Genomic DNA, 14,804 nt, shown 5'->3' with positions numbered 1-14,804 from the left:
TAAAGAATAATTAGAATCGGAAGAAGAGTTAAATGAATTAACCAATAGAAAATGCTATAGATTTATGTGATTCCAATTACTTTTAGAAGATTTTATTGTCTGATATGGTGAACTACTTTCACAGGCACCGCAATGCTTTCCTTCCCTTTTAGCAAGTTGACGTCAGTAAAACATGCAGCACAGTTCAGTTATGATGCATTTGTGTCACTCGGTGGCAGACACGTCTCATATGAAATTAAGCAGCAAAAGAGAACCCCCCCCCCCCCCCCCCCCCTCAGAAAAATATGTTATTGACCAAGGAATAATGACATATACTGACTCACAAACAGATTTTCTTAGGATAACATAAATATTACAAAAGTATTTGATTATGTGTCAGTGACTGAGGGGAGCAGCTTTGCAGTACCAGCCAGAATAGTTAAATGTGCAGGTGGTCAAGACAGCAGAGCGTTGGGATATTTTCAACCTGAAATGAGGATACATTTGATGCTGGGCTGGAAAGAGTGCAAATTTGAAGCATCCAGTTCAAAAGCGATGACAGCCTGGTGTGCTGCATCGCTCCCACAGAGGGCTACAGGTACATGCCGTTGATGAGGTAATCTGACTCCTCTGTAGTCAGGGGTCGGGCTTTCTTCAGTTTGTGGCGAACGAGTCTGAGGCGACAACCAATCATGAGCAGCAGCAGAGCGGTGATGAGTAGACCGAGCGCTAGAGGGAGGATTGCACCTGGAGAAGGAAATTAGGGGCATTACAGACTGAGGAGCACAGAAACCTTACACTTACACACACACAGCTGGACAAACAAGAGCTCTGACCTGACTCTGGAGCTGGGTGTCCTCCCATTACTGGAAAAGGTTTGGTGATGGGTGTATCCGTGTCTTCTTGGCTTTGGGAGACTTTAGGTGCAGCTTCAACAACAATATAGACACAGCTTAAGTCAGAACATATTTCTAATACTGATCTGTGAAGCTTTGTAATATATTAGTTTGACCTACCTATCTCAGTCTGTTTGGTGACTGGAGGAGCTGTACTTGCTGGTCTGAACGCTGGGCCTAAAAGATAACATTAACATGAATTCAATTTTATTTACAACGGAAGAGACCCAGGACATGACCCCCGAGAAATGATTACACAAACATACCATAAACAATGGCAGGTAAAAACTCATCTTTAGGAGGGAAGAAACCAGGACCTGGATCATAGTTAAAATGATTGTAGCTCGAGGTTGTAACAGGTGTGCATCATCAGGTTCTTACTTTTTTGTATGCATTCACTGACACAGTCAGACTCCTGGAGGAAGTTGTTATGGTTACCCTGGCAACCACCGTACAGGAAGTGTTTGCATTCTCCTGCGTTTTGATCGTAGTACCACCGTGGAAAGGTGCCTTTACAAGGTCCCACCACTGGAGCTGCAGCACATGGATCTGCAGGAACAAAACAACACACTTGCTGTACATCTGATACATTGAATAACTCCTATAAACAAAAACAAATAAATAAAAGTGATCATGAAATGCATTAGTCATTTATGAAACAAGTGTTACTTAGACCAGTGTCTCCCAACCCGGGGTCCGGGCCCCCCCTGGGGGGGCGCCTGAGATCCCTGGGGGGGCGCGAAACTTTGTCTGCTTTGAAGATATGCAGTTGTAAAAATTATATTTGCGCATGTTAAATAAATTAAAAAAATCATAACACACCTAATAGAATACAGTAATCCAAGTCTGTATAAAGCCACTTAGTATTTTAAAATGACCAAAATATATTTCTAAATTATTTAGCAGGATACAAACTTAAAAACGTATTATATCATTATTCAACATTTAATCATACTACTACTCCGACAGGTTGTTAAAGGACATTTTTTTTAAATTTTTGCTCTCATATTAAGAAACATTTTTCAGAAATTATTTTATGTCCTTGCAATTATTTTTTATGCGTATTTTATACATTGGTGACACAAAATGAAGGCGATAAAAACAAAGTCATCTGTATACAGGGTAAACCAAAGAGAAATGTATCAAAAAAACAATGTTATTTTTTCCAATTAAAGATTTGTAACGAATCACTTTACTCTTTTGGTGCCAGTACGTACGGGTCGGGGGGCCTGGGTGGTCTTAGACACAAGTAGGGAGGGCTCCAAGGAAAAAAGGTTGGGAACCACTGACTTAGACTATGATCTTGTTCTTTCCATTCCGAGTTCATTATTTGAGCACTCAGAAGAGTGCATGTCTGGGATATAATACTTATGGGGAAATAGTTACGGGTGAAGAAACTCTTTTGGACCCGTTTGAGTCGGGGATCGGGTGGCAGACGGGACAGTGGAGCTTTGTTCCAGCGCTCAGAGGGAATGCAGGCAAAGAGCTGCTTTCCCAGAGAGTGCTGAGTGCCCCTGTGGCTTTGACAGCATTTGGAGCTCAGCGACGTGACTCAGTCGCTGCTGCCCACAGGCTCCATCTGCTTCAGCAGTCGGACAGACAACACGCTTTAGGTAAAGCCCTCTTTACAAAGAGATGTGGCACTAATGACACAGGCGTAGGGTCGTATTTTTCAGCAAACATGCTTAATGGCTACAACTGATGTAGAAGAAATGTTTGTAGATTCAAATTCGGTCATGCATTTGGAATTAGCTCTTTATTTAACTAATGCATGTACTGCACTCTCACCTCATAATGCTCTTTAGTGCACAAAAGGAAATAGCACATGTTTCTATGTTTGAATAAAGGGCTTTGAGCATGAACACTGCCCTACCTTGACTGTCTAAAGCCTCCTTCTGACTGGGGTCTGCTGGAGCAGCTTTGCTCCCGTCTTGTGGCGTGATGTTCTTCCTGGGCCCGGGTGGGAGCATGGGGGCGTCCTCCGTCTGCTCTGTCTGGACCAGGGGTCTTTGAGGACCGGGGCGGTCTGCAGGGTGAGTCACTGACTTTCGGCTACTGTCAACTAGAAAAAAACACAGCAAGTTTCATAATAACAGATTATATACCGTATTTTCTGGACTATAAGCCACTACTTTTTTCATAGGTTTTGAACCATGCGGCTTATACAAAGGTGCGACTATTCTGTGGATTTTTCTTCCACCGCTCAGGGCGCTCTAACAGGAATTAGAATCAAAACTAAGACAAAATAAATGCATAGAAGAATACGCTACTTTTTCTTTAGCAGATAGAAGTAGGTAGAAGCAGATTTCAAACAGATAAATAGATAAATAAATACCGGTTATTTTCTCTTGGTTCTGTCCCGTTTTAATCAGCAAAGTTGCTGCCGTGTTAAAAGACACTGTTAGGAAAGGATCTATTTAGGTACAAACATGTACATCATTTACAGTTAAAAATTGTTCTGTACATGTAGTAAATATCTAATCTAACAACATAAATATCTGCGGCTTGCATATCTTTCTTTTTTTTTAAATAGAGCGGATGCGGCTTGTATGCAGGTGCGGCTTATAGTCCAGAAAATACAGTATTCATCTTGTATCCCACCTCTCACAGCCATGACTCAAATGCATAAAGAGAATAATTCCTACAGTTTGTGCAGAAGTCTTCATCGGAGCGGTCTGGACAGTGCTGTTTTCCATCACAGGCGTAGGAGATGTCGATACAGCAGCCGTCGTCACACTTGAACTGGTAGTTGGAGCAGTGACCGGTGCACACTGTGGCCACAGATACGTTTAAGCACACAGCTTGTAGAAATCAGAACAAAGAAATCTGCCATGGCAAGGTTTTTTTTACCTTCTGCTTGATGTTTTGGTGCCAGCACGGTAACGGAGACGTTGTCCGAGCTCTTCTGACCCGCCATGTCGGTGACTGTCATCTGGAAGGCGTAGACGCCCTCGCGGAGACCACTGACCTTCAGCAGCCCCGGGTGAGTGGCCTTCAGCACACAAACACAAATCAAGTCTGGCAGGGTCAACAAATCAGCTTTCAGTTTCTGATTTAAAAAAAACTGGGTTCACCTGAGTCCGGCACCCCCCTCTGACCCGCCAGTTTTCCCACATAGCTTTTAAAAACATTTTGAGATCTGTTGGTTCCAGTACAGATTGTTTAAGCTACGTTATTTTGATCGTACATTTCTGAAGTTCAGATACTGTGTGGTTGTTTCCACTCAACATAGGAGGAGTTTTCATGTCCTTTCTTGCTTTTGTCTCATGTTTCCTCTCCAGACTCTTTTGTTGTGTGATTTTATAACCTTTGAGTGTCGACTGAAAAAACTATTTATTCTTGGTGTTTATCAAAATCTAAATAAAAGACTGACCTTCATGCTGATGGCTGACTCTCCCTTAACAAGAGCCCACTGATACTGACTGATCCCGTGGTCGTCCACACTGTCCCGGCCGTCCAGCACCGCCCAGTCGGTGGGCAGCTGGATCACCACGTCCTGGCCCGCGTCGCTGCGAGGAGGTTCATCTATGTCCAAAGAAATAAAAAGAAAAAAATATGTTAATTACATTTCAACTTTATTTAAATTTCACTCTGTTCTGTATTATTATGACACATCATGATGCATTCTTAAATACATGACACACAAATCCCTGCAGTTAGTGTTTGAACAGGGTTTTTTATTGTCCTATTGATTCTCTTCTGCTATTCATTTTCAGTCAAGTTTTACACACACACACACACACACACACACACACACACACACACACACACACACACACACACACACACACACACACACACACACACACACACACACACACACACTACAGGACTGTCTCAGAAAATTTGAATATTGTGATAAAGTTCTTTATTTTCTGTAATGCAATTAAAAAAACAAAAATGTCATACATTCTGGATTCATTACAAATCAACTGAAATATTGCAAGCCTTTTATTATTTTAATATTGCTGATTATGGCTATCCTCAAGAGTCTGTGGCCAGCTCAGAGCCAACGTTGGTTCCAGTGAGCCTCAGATAAATGTGCAGGAGGGAGAGAACTGATGTACTTATACTTCTTGTTTATCAGAGACAGGCAGCGAAGTGGGCGTCCCAAGAAGACAACACCCCAAGCAGACCGTTTCCTCCCCCTGTCAGCACTTAGATAAATGTGCAGGAGGGAGAGTAGGCTGTCTTCTACAGAATTGCAGTCAATCCAGAACAGACTGCAAGCAGCCAATCTTCAGTCCCACAGGGCTGCCAGGAGGCCTGTCAGGACTGCCCTTCACTGTCCGGCCCATTTGTGCTGGTGTTGGCAACACGTGCACTGGAACCTGAACATGTTCAATGTTATGTTCAGGGATGAGCCCAGAGCCCAGATTCTGTCAGCAGTTGGATCGTAGGGTCAAAGTTTGGAAAAGACACGGAGGATACTATGCTGATTGCTACATTATACTCCTGTTGTCTCGATATTTTACCATAACTTTCTTCAAGCAAGTTTTATCCATCATGGCATCTAATCCGATTCAGAGAGTAAACTCATCCCTTTTGTCAAGTGTTTTCCCCAGACCTCGAAGACATCAGTCATCAAACCACTGTTGAAAAAGAAAAAATCCGGACGAGTTGCTAATGCTAAATTATTGACTCATTTCAAATCTTCCATTCATCAGAAGGGTTTTTGAAAAAGTGGTGTTTCAACAGTTAAATACCTTCTTAACTCTGACCAACTGCTTTGACATCTTCCAATCTGGTTTTTGTGCTCGCCACATCACCAGACTGCCCTTGTCAAGGCGTTCAATGACATCCACATAAATACAGAGTGTGAAAGAACCACAGTGCTGGTATTATTGGACCTCAGTGCAGCATTTGACACCGTTGACCATGCTATATTACTAGAGCGATTGGAGAATTGGGTCGGACTTTCTGGCACAGTACTTGACTGGTTTTAAAGGACAGGGACTACTTTGTGTCAGTAGGTAACTTTGCATCGGAATCAACAAAAATTACATGTGGAGTTCCCCAAGGTTATATCCTAGGACCCCTCATGTAGGGCTGCCGGAAGGGGTGTGCGAACCGTGCAACTGCACGGGGCCTCGCGCCCCAAGGGCCTCGCACTATGGCCCGTTTTTTCTTTTCTTCGTTTTTTTTCCTTCTTTCCCATATATATATATATATATATATATATATATATATATATATATATATATATATATATATATATATATATATATATATATATATATATATATATATATATATATATATATATATATATATATCTCAACAGTCACGTTCCATTACAGACCTAAATGTGTACTAGTCTGTGCATATCAATAAATATATGTGCAATGATGCGTGTGTCTGTTTTTCAATACAACTGCGTCAGACCAAGCGCAGACACAAGGTGCTCTGATCCAGACGGTGGAGTGTGGAACAAACTGTCACACAATGTCGAGAGAACGAGACAGATTCAGGAAATTTTCATCAGGGAATGAAAAAAGAAAAAAACTAAAGAAAATGGAAGAGTTTAATGGCTCTCTGAAAGGCTCGTTTGATAAATTTGTTACAAAAATCACCGATCCGACCGGGTCTCAAGCAGCCGTGGGGCCCCGCGTCGAGGCAAGAGATGATGATGAGGCAGGGGGAGGTATCCAGTATTTTGCTAATTGGAGAGTTAAAATTGGGCATATAGACACCCGATCCGACCCGAAAAACCCCAAAATTTCGCGCTTGCTTGCTGTGCTCAGGAGCGAGGGCCACCCCAGGCCATTTCGCACAGGGCCTCGCAAATCTCCCAGACGGCTCTGCCCTCATGTTTAACATCTTCATGCTTCCACTAGCTCAAATAATAATAAACAACAAGATAAGTTACCATAAATGCACAGATGACAAACAAATTTACATTACAATGTCACCAGAAGACAATGAGCCCATACAAATGTTGAGTCGATGCATGGAACAAATCAATGAGTGGATGTGCCATAATTTTCTTCGATTGAACACAAACAAAACTGAAGTAGTTGTTTTTGGACCAAAAGAAGAGCGTTTAAGAGTCTCCACACAGTTTCAGCTATTACAGCTACAAACCACTGATAAGGCATGAAAACTGGGTGGAGTCATGGACTCAGAGCTGAACCTTTAGAGACAAATTAAAACAATTACGAAGTCGTCCTTCTGTCACCTGAAGAACATCTCCAGGATTAAAGGACTAAGGTCTCAGTAGCACCTTGAAAAACTCATCCATGCGTTTATCTTCAGTCAAATTGATTACTGCAACAGTGTCTTCACAGGTCTGCATAAAAAGTCAACCAGACAGCTGCAGCTGATCCAGAATACTGCTGCCTGGGTTCTCACTAGAACTAAGAAAGTGGATCTCTGTCTGTTTGTGAGAGCACTTTAAATTAAAACAAAAACAAAACAAAAAAATCCATCTGATTTTAAATTTGTGATTTTTTTAGTTCTTCTTGTCAGGTTAATGTACTCACGGTTGGTTAAAGGCACAACAATTAAGTTGGGTGTGTTAAATTTTAATGTGACAACATTTGAGTACTTTTTGCTCAGGTGTGTTTATATGGTTGAAAATGAAAAAAATAATAAATGTATTAGTTTATGTAGGTTGTGCTGAAAAAAAAAGGATATACGACACACCATATTACAAACTTATAGCGTCTGTATATGCTTTAACATAATAATGGGAAAAAGCAGCTGAAATGCGCTTTGTTCTAAGGATTAAGAATTAAATTAATATAAACTATTCTGATGATGACACAGAATGATCAGCTTAATGTTACCTTATGAATTCCAGTGCTGATTATTTTCTTGAATAATTCTTTTGCTAATAAAGTCTTAGAGAATAGCTTCAAAATGTTTTTTTTTGTCTCAAAAGCAGTCAAAACCCTAAATATATTTACTCCAAAATAAAACAACAGGCAAAATCCCCAGCTTTTTACATAAATTGTTTTTTTTCTTTACTTTTATTACCACCACTGGAGTGTAAGCTAATGTAATAAAAACACCTGTTCCTACTCTCAGCTTCCTTATCTTATTAAGCAAGACTAGCACTTAAAAAGAAAATCATTAACCAAGCTTTACTGCCTTATTCTGATAAAGAAAACAAACAGCTGATAATGTTGAGTTCCAATATGTTGACTTGCACTTGATCTGTTACAAGCTAACAGAAAAGTAAATATACTACTGAGTGTATTTGACGATCCCCTTAAACATAATACATTTTTAACACTAAAATAAAACTAAACCTACAGTAGAGAGAACGATCAACTGATCACATTATAATGGGCAAAACTATAAAACAATAAAAAGGAACATTATTAAACTGAAAAAATGTTCTAAATTGTTCCAAAATCTTGTGGAAAATGATGCAAGAAATTGCTTTAAAGTATTTAAGTGATGTCTCTTCCTCTCTTTTCTATGATTTTATAGATGAAATATTGTATAACCTGTTCTGATTGGTCCTGAACAACAACTGAAAGCTCATTAGTGACTCAACTAATCAAAGATTTGCCCTACCAGGCCAAGACAACTAATAACATTATAATCCACATCCTCTTTCTTCCTTGCTGCATTCAAACAACATATTCATGAACAAGTAACTTGCCAGTATGGTTCCGCGTTAAATCGACGCAGAGGCGGAACGCTATGATACCAGAATGGCCCTAGCTAATCACTTTTCTCTGCCTAGGCCCAGAACCAATGCATTGAAAAAAACAGTAATGTATAGAGCAGTCACACACTGGAACCATCCCCCCCCCCATGTATAGTTGCAATAAACAAGGCGTCAGGTTTTAAAAGGAGACTGAAGCAGCTGTGGTTCAGAAGGAAGTCATGATCGGTCCTACTGTGATTATTGTGCAAATTGTAAGTATATTATAAATGTAATAGTAAATATAGTCTAAATCTCTGTAGGTTATGAGTGTGTATATATAGTATAGTAGTATGAGTATATTATAATGGATGAGTATATTATGATATATAGTACATTTATACTACTATAAGTAGAGGTATGGGTATATTATAAATTATAGAGTCGTTGCAAACTATTTTTGCTCAAAGTGGATAGGCTACAGATCTGGTGATATTAACAAATATTGTTACTTAAGATGTGGATAGTTTTGCTTGGTTACTTAGTCTTTTATTTTTTGTTTCAATTCATTATTTTCTAGTGAATGTTTTTCACCCTTTTTGAGTGTTATTACAATAATATAATAACACAACTCAAAAAGGGTGAAAAACATCCATCCATCCATCCATAGATAATGGATGGATGGATGGATGTTTTTCACCCTTTTTTAGTTGTGTTATGATATTATTGTAATCTTTGTATGTCTATGTGTGGACCCCAGGAAGAATAGTCTTCCCATGGTGAAGACTAATGGGGATCCTTTTTAAATAAACAAATAAACAAATAAATAAACAAAAAACGCTCATAAATCAGCCTTAAGCGTCTGTGTCATCTGGATCCTCCGACTCTCACCTTGAGCATCCTCCCCATCTGGACGCCCTTCCCCGGGCCTGGCCGCCTCTCCCCCGGGGGTCCGGTCCCGGGTGGAGTTGTGGGTCCGGCTGTAGGTGCTGAAGCCCTGCTGCGGGGCGAAGGAGCAGATGTCTTCCCCCCGGTAGGTGCAGTTGAACAGGTAGCAGCTGAGCGGCTCCCCGGGCTGGCCCGGCTGCTCCTGCACCACGGCCACCGTGCAGCGCGGCTGCGAGCAGCAGGCGTGCAGGCAGTCCCGCCAGCTGCGCACCCCGGCCGGGGCCAGCAGGAAGGCGGCCCCCTGCTCGATGGAGGCCTTGGTCCGGATGATGCGCTCCCCCGCCGCGGAGAAGTCCTCCGCGCAGGAGTCCGAGTCCGCCTCGGGGGCGCGGTACGCCTGGTCCTGCTGCAGCTGCTTGCGGAACTCCTCCAGCAGCTCCTCCACCCCCGAGATCTTGGATTTCAAGTCTGATATCGGGGAGGAGCGAGCGTGGATGCCGAGCAGGGAGAGCTGCAGCAGCAGCAGCAGTGAGGTGCAGAAGAGAGGACGGGGATGCTGCAGCAGAGCCATGTTGTTCTCTCTCTTAGCGGCGTCTCCCTCTGCCTCCGGCGGGCATGGGGGTCCCTCCTAGCGCCCCTGGCCCTCCGACATTCACTCCTCCTGCCTTATACCGGTTTGAAAAACGATATTTCTCAAAATAATCGTTTGCCACGACGAGAGGAGCGACGCAGGTGACGCTCACTTACGGTGATGCTCAGATTCTGTCGTTGTCATGGTGAGGGAGGCGGGGGCTGACGTCACAGCGAGGGACAAACATGGCGGAAGCAGCTCACCTGTTCCTTGCAAAAATCCAAATTCTTAAACAAAAAACCCTCTCTTTTTACTTTTCATTGTGAACTCAATCAGTATCTGGACTCTATTAAGTTTTCTACTAATTCAAAAGCAATCAAAACCATAAATGTATAAATGTTTTGGCTTTCTGTTATAATTTCATCCCCCCTGGCTGGTTATAATGTGTTGTGCTTTTTGTTTTGTTTTTTATTTGAGTTATACTCTTTATATGTTATAATTCAACTTGAAATTGCATAATGTGAAGTTTTGTAATCATTGTACTTTTTGCAAATGTTAAATAAATAAAAAAAAATAAAAAAAAAGCAGCTCACCTGTTAAAGCTCTCATCACCCAACAAACCTGTTAAAGCTCTCATCACCAACAAACCTGTTCTCATCACCAACAAACCTGTTAAAGCTCTCATCACCCAACAAACCTGTTCTCATCACCAACAAACCTGTTAAAGCTCTCATCACCCAACAAACCTGTTCTCATCACCCAACAAACCTGTTAAAGATCTCATCACCAACAAACCTGTTAAAGATCTCATCACCAACAAACCTGTTAAAGATCTCATCACCCAACAGAACCGCCACAGCTCTTTGTGCCTAAAGCCTCTGTTTTATGATAAGCTTTTCACTTTACTCAACGCATTTTTACAATGTGTGTAAAATTATGAAACAAAAGTTGAAAGCCAACTCCCATTTGTTAAGAAGATCTACATGTTTCATCTGAGAGATAAGTGTTATAAAGTATTTAAAACTTTACAGAGCATGTTTAGTAATGCTTGGTATACATTTCTTTGCAATTCATTATCACATATACATATATATACAAATATACATCTATATACACACACACACACACACACACACACACACACACACACACACACACACACACACACACACACACACACACACACACACACACACACACACACACACACACACACACACACACACACACACACACACACATATATAAAGTGCAGCTACTCCCACAAAGCCTTAAAAATGATGGAAAACATCTTATGATTTTACTTTCTGTGACTCTTCATCCGTCCAGACGAGAATATATACACACCCACACACATTACTCAATAAAAGTGTAGTCTATTTACCATACTTTGAAGATGAAAATATTTATTTATTTAACATTACACAAAAATCTTCAATCATTTTAGATATGAAACAAAACGGACACACTGCTCATGATTACATACCCCATTTTTGACAATATGTTGTTTAAAAAAAAAGGCTCATCAAGGTGACTTTTATCTGCATTTTTCACTATAACATACATCTGACTGAATGATCACAATTAAGATTCAAAAATAAAACAAATGATCTCTTGCTGCAATATTAATTACCAACTGAATATAATTTCCTCTGATTTGGGAACATTGGAAAATACAGTGATTCCTTTTTCACATGTTCAATATAGAGTTGGTCCAATCCACGTGATAATTTATCTGTGCTTAGCAATGTCCTCTATAAAGTACACATTTCATTCACATCAACTTTTATAACACAATATTTACATAAAAATATTCTTAGAAATAAAATAGCTGATTCACAGCGTAAAAGGAAATGTGGGGAAAACAAAAACCCATCAAAATTTAAATAAGTCCCAGTTTGGATGAAAAAAGGGCATGCACTGACATCCTTCAGAATACAATAACATCAACATTAAAATACATTTAAATATGTAGTGATAAGATTTTATGCTAAAAGTATTAGTTCAGATGATGTTGGATGTAGTCTGTTTGTATCTCAGGCGTATTAGAAAACTCAGTCTCCAGGTTTGTAAACATTTACATCTTGTAAAGACATTAAACTTTATTTTTCCCCATTTGTGATAGTTTTTTAAATAATAAATCTGATCACATCAAATGTGATTTTACACCTCTCTTTAACATATCCATCAGGCATAACAAAACTGGTGGCACTTCGTAGTAATTCTGGCTTTCAAAATGACCTAAAATCCAAAGTCATCGTTTTAAAATGAAAAAGCACTCCAGAAGATTCTTATGCGGTTGGGAAACTGCCCTGTGCTCACAGTGAACACAGGTTCTCCTAAAAGTCTTGTTCCTATAAATACTGAGGTAAAGAAGATGTCGTTGGCTTCTTCGAGTGGTTTTATTTATTTTTCCACTTAAGGCCTCAGGCTGGCTTCTGCCTGTAGTCTGTGATGGCCTTCCATAGTTTACACAAGACCCCACCTCTGACAGAACAAGAAGAGAGAAAAGTATGCAGTAAATAAAACACATCATCACTATCATTTTTAATATTACATTAAGCATTTTTACTTTTTTTATGTAACACATTAAATGAGACCACTTAATGTTAATAACATCCAACATACCAACGTTTTGAATCTCAGCAGGTAACAAATGACAAATATATGATTTGGGATACTTGTAAGTTAGAAACTTGGGAACTGCAGTGTCTGAATTCAGGACATTTTAAGCATGTACTTGTCAGCATGTACAGATACCCTGAAAGTAGTGACAGATTTTCAGCTTTGCTGTCTTGTTTGTTGTTTAGGTTGTGATGTTTGCAGTAAAACACAAGCTCTGCTTATGCATGACTTAGGCAAGGTACGTTTATTTGTATAGCACATTTCAGCAATAAGGCAATTAGAGGCTTTACATTATAAAAATATGAAAATACTTAGATGCTATTTTGTGTTTTATTCTCATTTGAACCTAATATTGGACATCAAAATTCATAAAGAGGATGTGGAAACTATAGTAGTTATAACTACCAGCAAAAAAACATGTTTAAAAGTGCGATGTAGTCAAGGGCATTGGTTGAGAAAAATGCAATAATAAAAGTCTACCATTATGCAACCTGCAGCTGCAGATTCACTTCTGTCTTCCTGTTCAGACTGCTGCAGATCCAAGTGTCAGCAGGTATTTTTGCCACTTATTACTAAACACAGAAGTGAAACTGGTACATATGGGCTAAAAAGGCATTATATATATAGTTTCCTACCTCAGTCTCAGACACTTCAGATCATCTCTTGTTACATCATGGAGAATGTTGTTCAACGTATACTCCTCATTCAGTATCTGGAGAGACAGAATGAGGGAAACTGAGCTCCTGTACTCAAACCAAGTGCACATTTACAGGGTTTTCATGTAAGAACAAAGCACTTAACAAAATTACTATATACTTATGAAAACTCCTTTCCCTTTATGCATTATTCATACGTGTTAACGTTCAGAAGCAGACACCCACCCTGTCTATGGCGTCCTGGTCGGCACCGTAAAGCCTCAGCCAGCTGGTCAGCTCGGGGTCTTCGTGTCTCTCTGCAGGCTGGCTCCTCTGTTCCTGCAGGCTGTCTGAAGACTTGAGAGTCTCTTCTGCAGAAGACAGAGAGCTTTGCTTTAGTATGCTGGTGCCATTTGCCAGACATTCAAACAGCCTACTCTATCCATTACCAACATATATATAAATAAGGTATTTATTTTGTATACTAATTCAAAAGTTAAAAAGACAAAAAAATAAAGCCAAAACCAAAGTAAATCACACAGGAGGCAGTCAGAATGGCTAATTTACAGGAGGACTAATATGTCTTCAGTCTGGTACAAAACCTTTTTGAATTTAACACTAATTTGGTTTTTGGTAATTGCAAAGATGTTTTTCATTGCTAAAATAAATATTTTAGTGTTTTGAATTCACTTCAATTTTTCCCCACAGGAAGAACTATAATGTTGCAATAAAAATTCAATGAGTAGAATAAAGTAGCTATGGAGTTATTGCAATGACTGTTTCAAAGATGGGAGGAATATACCAATTTGTAATGAAGCAAATCTGAAGGAACCTCTGAAGATGGATCTATTATCTCAGAGTGTTTTGTGGAGGATGTGCAGTGTGGTCCATTATACAGTATATATAACTTATCAATTACTGTGCTTTCCACAGTCAGCTCCGGGGACTCAGAAGAGTCCCCGCAGAGAACCAGCCTTTACTCTCTATCAGTAGTTCAGTTTCTTTGAGTCACCCACTCTGATGCTGCTGCCCCGACACACGACTGCAGATAACACTGCTCCCTCTAGTACAGATGTGTAGAAGACAGACGTATTTGGAAAGTGGCAGTTTTCATAATTATCTTTATAAACCACTGCAAGTGTGAAATAAAACAGTCATAATGTGATCAAAGTGTAGATTTGAACTTAAAAGGTTTTTGCAAAATGTGGCATTTAGGATTTACGACTTACAGGCATCGTAAGCAACTCTCCTACATTTTCATGGGATCACAAGTATTTAAGCAAAGGGATACAATTGCAGATCTAAGCACTTATTTAATACTTGAAGGAAAACCATTTCAATAAATGATTGCCTGGTCTCTACGAACGTTAACAAATTCTGAGTTTCCTTTGGAGATGCTTTGCCAGGTCTCCACTGCAGCTACTTTCAGCCGATGCTTGTTTGTGGACCTTTCTGCCTTCGGTTTTGTCTTCAGTAAACTGAAAAGGATGCTTTCTTGGACTGAGATCAGATGACTGACTTGGCAATTAGAATATTCCATTTATTTACCCTCAAGACAGCCTTGAGTTGCTTTTGCAGTATGCTTAGGGTCATTATCCAAACCTGCTCTGGAT

The 14,804-nt window shown here is 40.0% G+C and overlaps 2 protein-coding genes across 3 annotated transcripts in view; both read right to left on the bottom strand.

The window, feature by feature from the left end:
* Positions 1-271: 271 nt before the first annotated feature.
* Positions 272-10,150, bottom strand: lrp11 (low density lipoprotein receptor-related protein 11). Its single transcript, XM_061707439.1, has 9 exons — positions 9,364-10,150; positions 4,249-4,400; positions 3,726-3,867; positions 3,521-3,646; positions 2,749-2,937; positions 1,257-1,424; positions 996-1,052; positions 816-908; positions 272-726 (listed from the first exon to the last, which is right to left on the bottom strand). Exons 1-9 carry the CDS (start codon positions 9,929-9,931, stop codon positions 572-574), a joined length of 1,650 nt encoding a protein of 549 aa, XP_061563423.1. The 5' UTR covers positions 9,932-10,150; the 3' UTR covers positions 272-571.
* A 1,170-nt stretch (positions 10,151-11,320) lies between these two features.
* Positions 11,321-14,804, bottom strand: part of map3k5 (mitogen-activated protein kinase kinase kinase 5) — a 77,904-nt gene continuing 74,420 nt past the window's right edge. For both annotated transcript variants that reach the window (XM_061707424.1, XM_061707425.1), the window contains exons 28-30: positions 13,438-13,562; positions 13,192-13,268; positions 11,321-12,418 (exon numbers count right to left, since the gene is read on the bottom strand). In XM_061707424.1, coding sequence (XP_061563408.1) covers positions 12,358-12,418; positions 13,192-13,268; positions 13,438-13,562 — 263 coding nt within the window. In that variant the 3' untranslated portion in view covers positions 11,321-12,357. The remainder of the gene's footprint in view (positions 12,419-13,191; positions 13,269-13,437; positions 13,563-14,804) is intronic.

The sequence above is a fragment of the Cololabis saira genome, chromosome 18 (genome assembly GCF_033807715.1).
Source record: "Cololabis saira isolate AMF1-May2022 chromosome 18, fColSai1.1, whole genome shotgun sequence".
NCBI lineage: Eukaryota > Metazoa > Chordata > Actinopteri > Beloniformes > Belonidae > Cololabis > Cololabis saira.
Note: the sequence above shows the minus strand (reverse complement) of the source record. Positions and strands in the feature narration are given on the sequence as shown.

What these genes read in the sequence shown, in the direction of transcription:
- lrp11 (XM_061707439.1), bottom strand. Translation starts at nt 9,931, where the DNA reads ATGGCTCTGCTGCAGCATCCCCGTCCTCTCTTCTGCACCTCACTGCTG. An exon ending in AGTCAGCCATCAGCATGAAG is followed by an intron (nt 3,868 to 4,248) that starts GTCAGTCTTTTA and finishes TGTGTGCTGAAG; the next exon opens with GCCACTCACCCGGGGCTGCT. An exon ending in CAGTGAATGCATACAAAAAA is followed by an intron (nt 1,053 to 1,256) that starts GTAAGAACCTGA and finishes GTTATCTTTTAG; the next exon opens with GCCCAGCGTTCAGACCAGCA.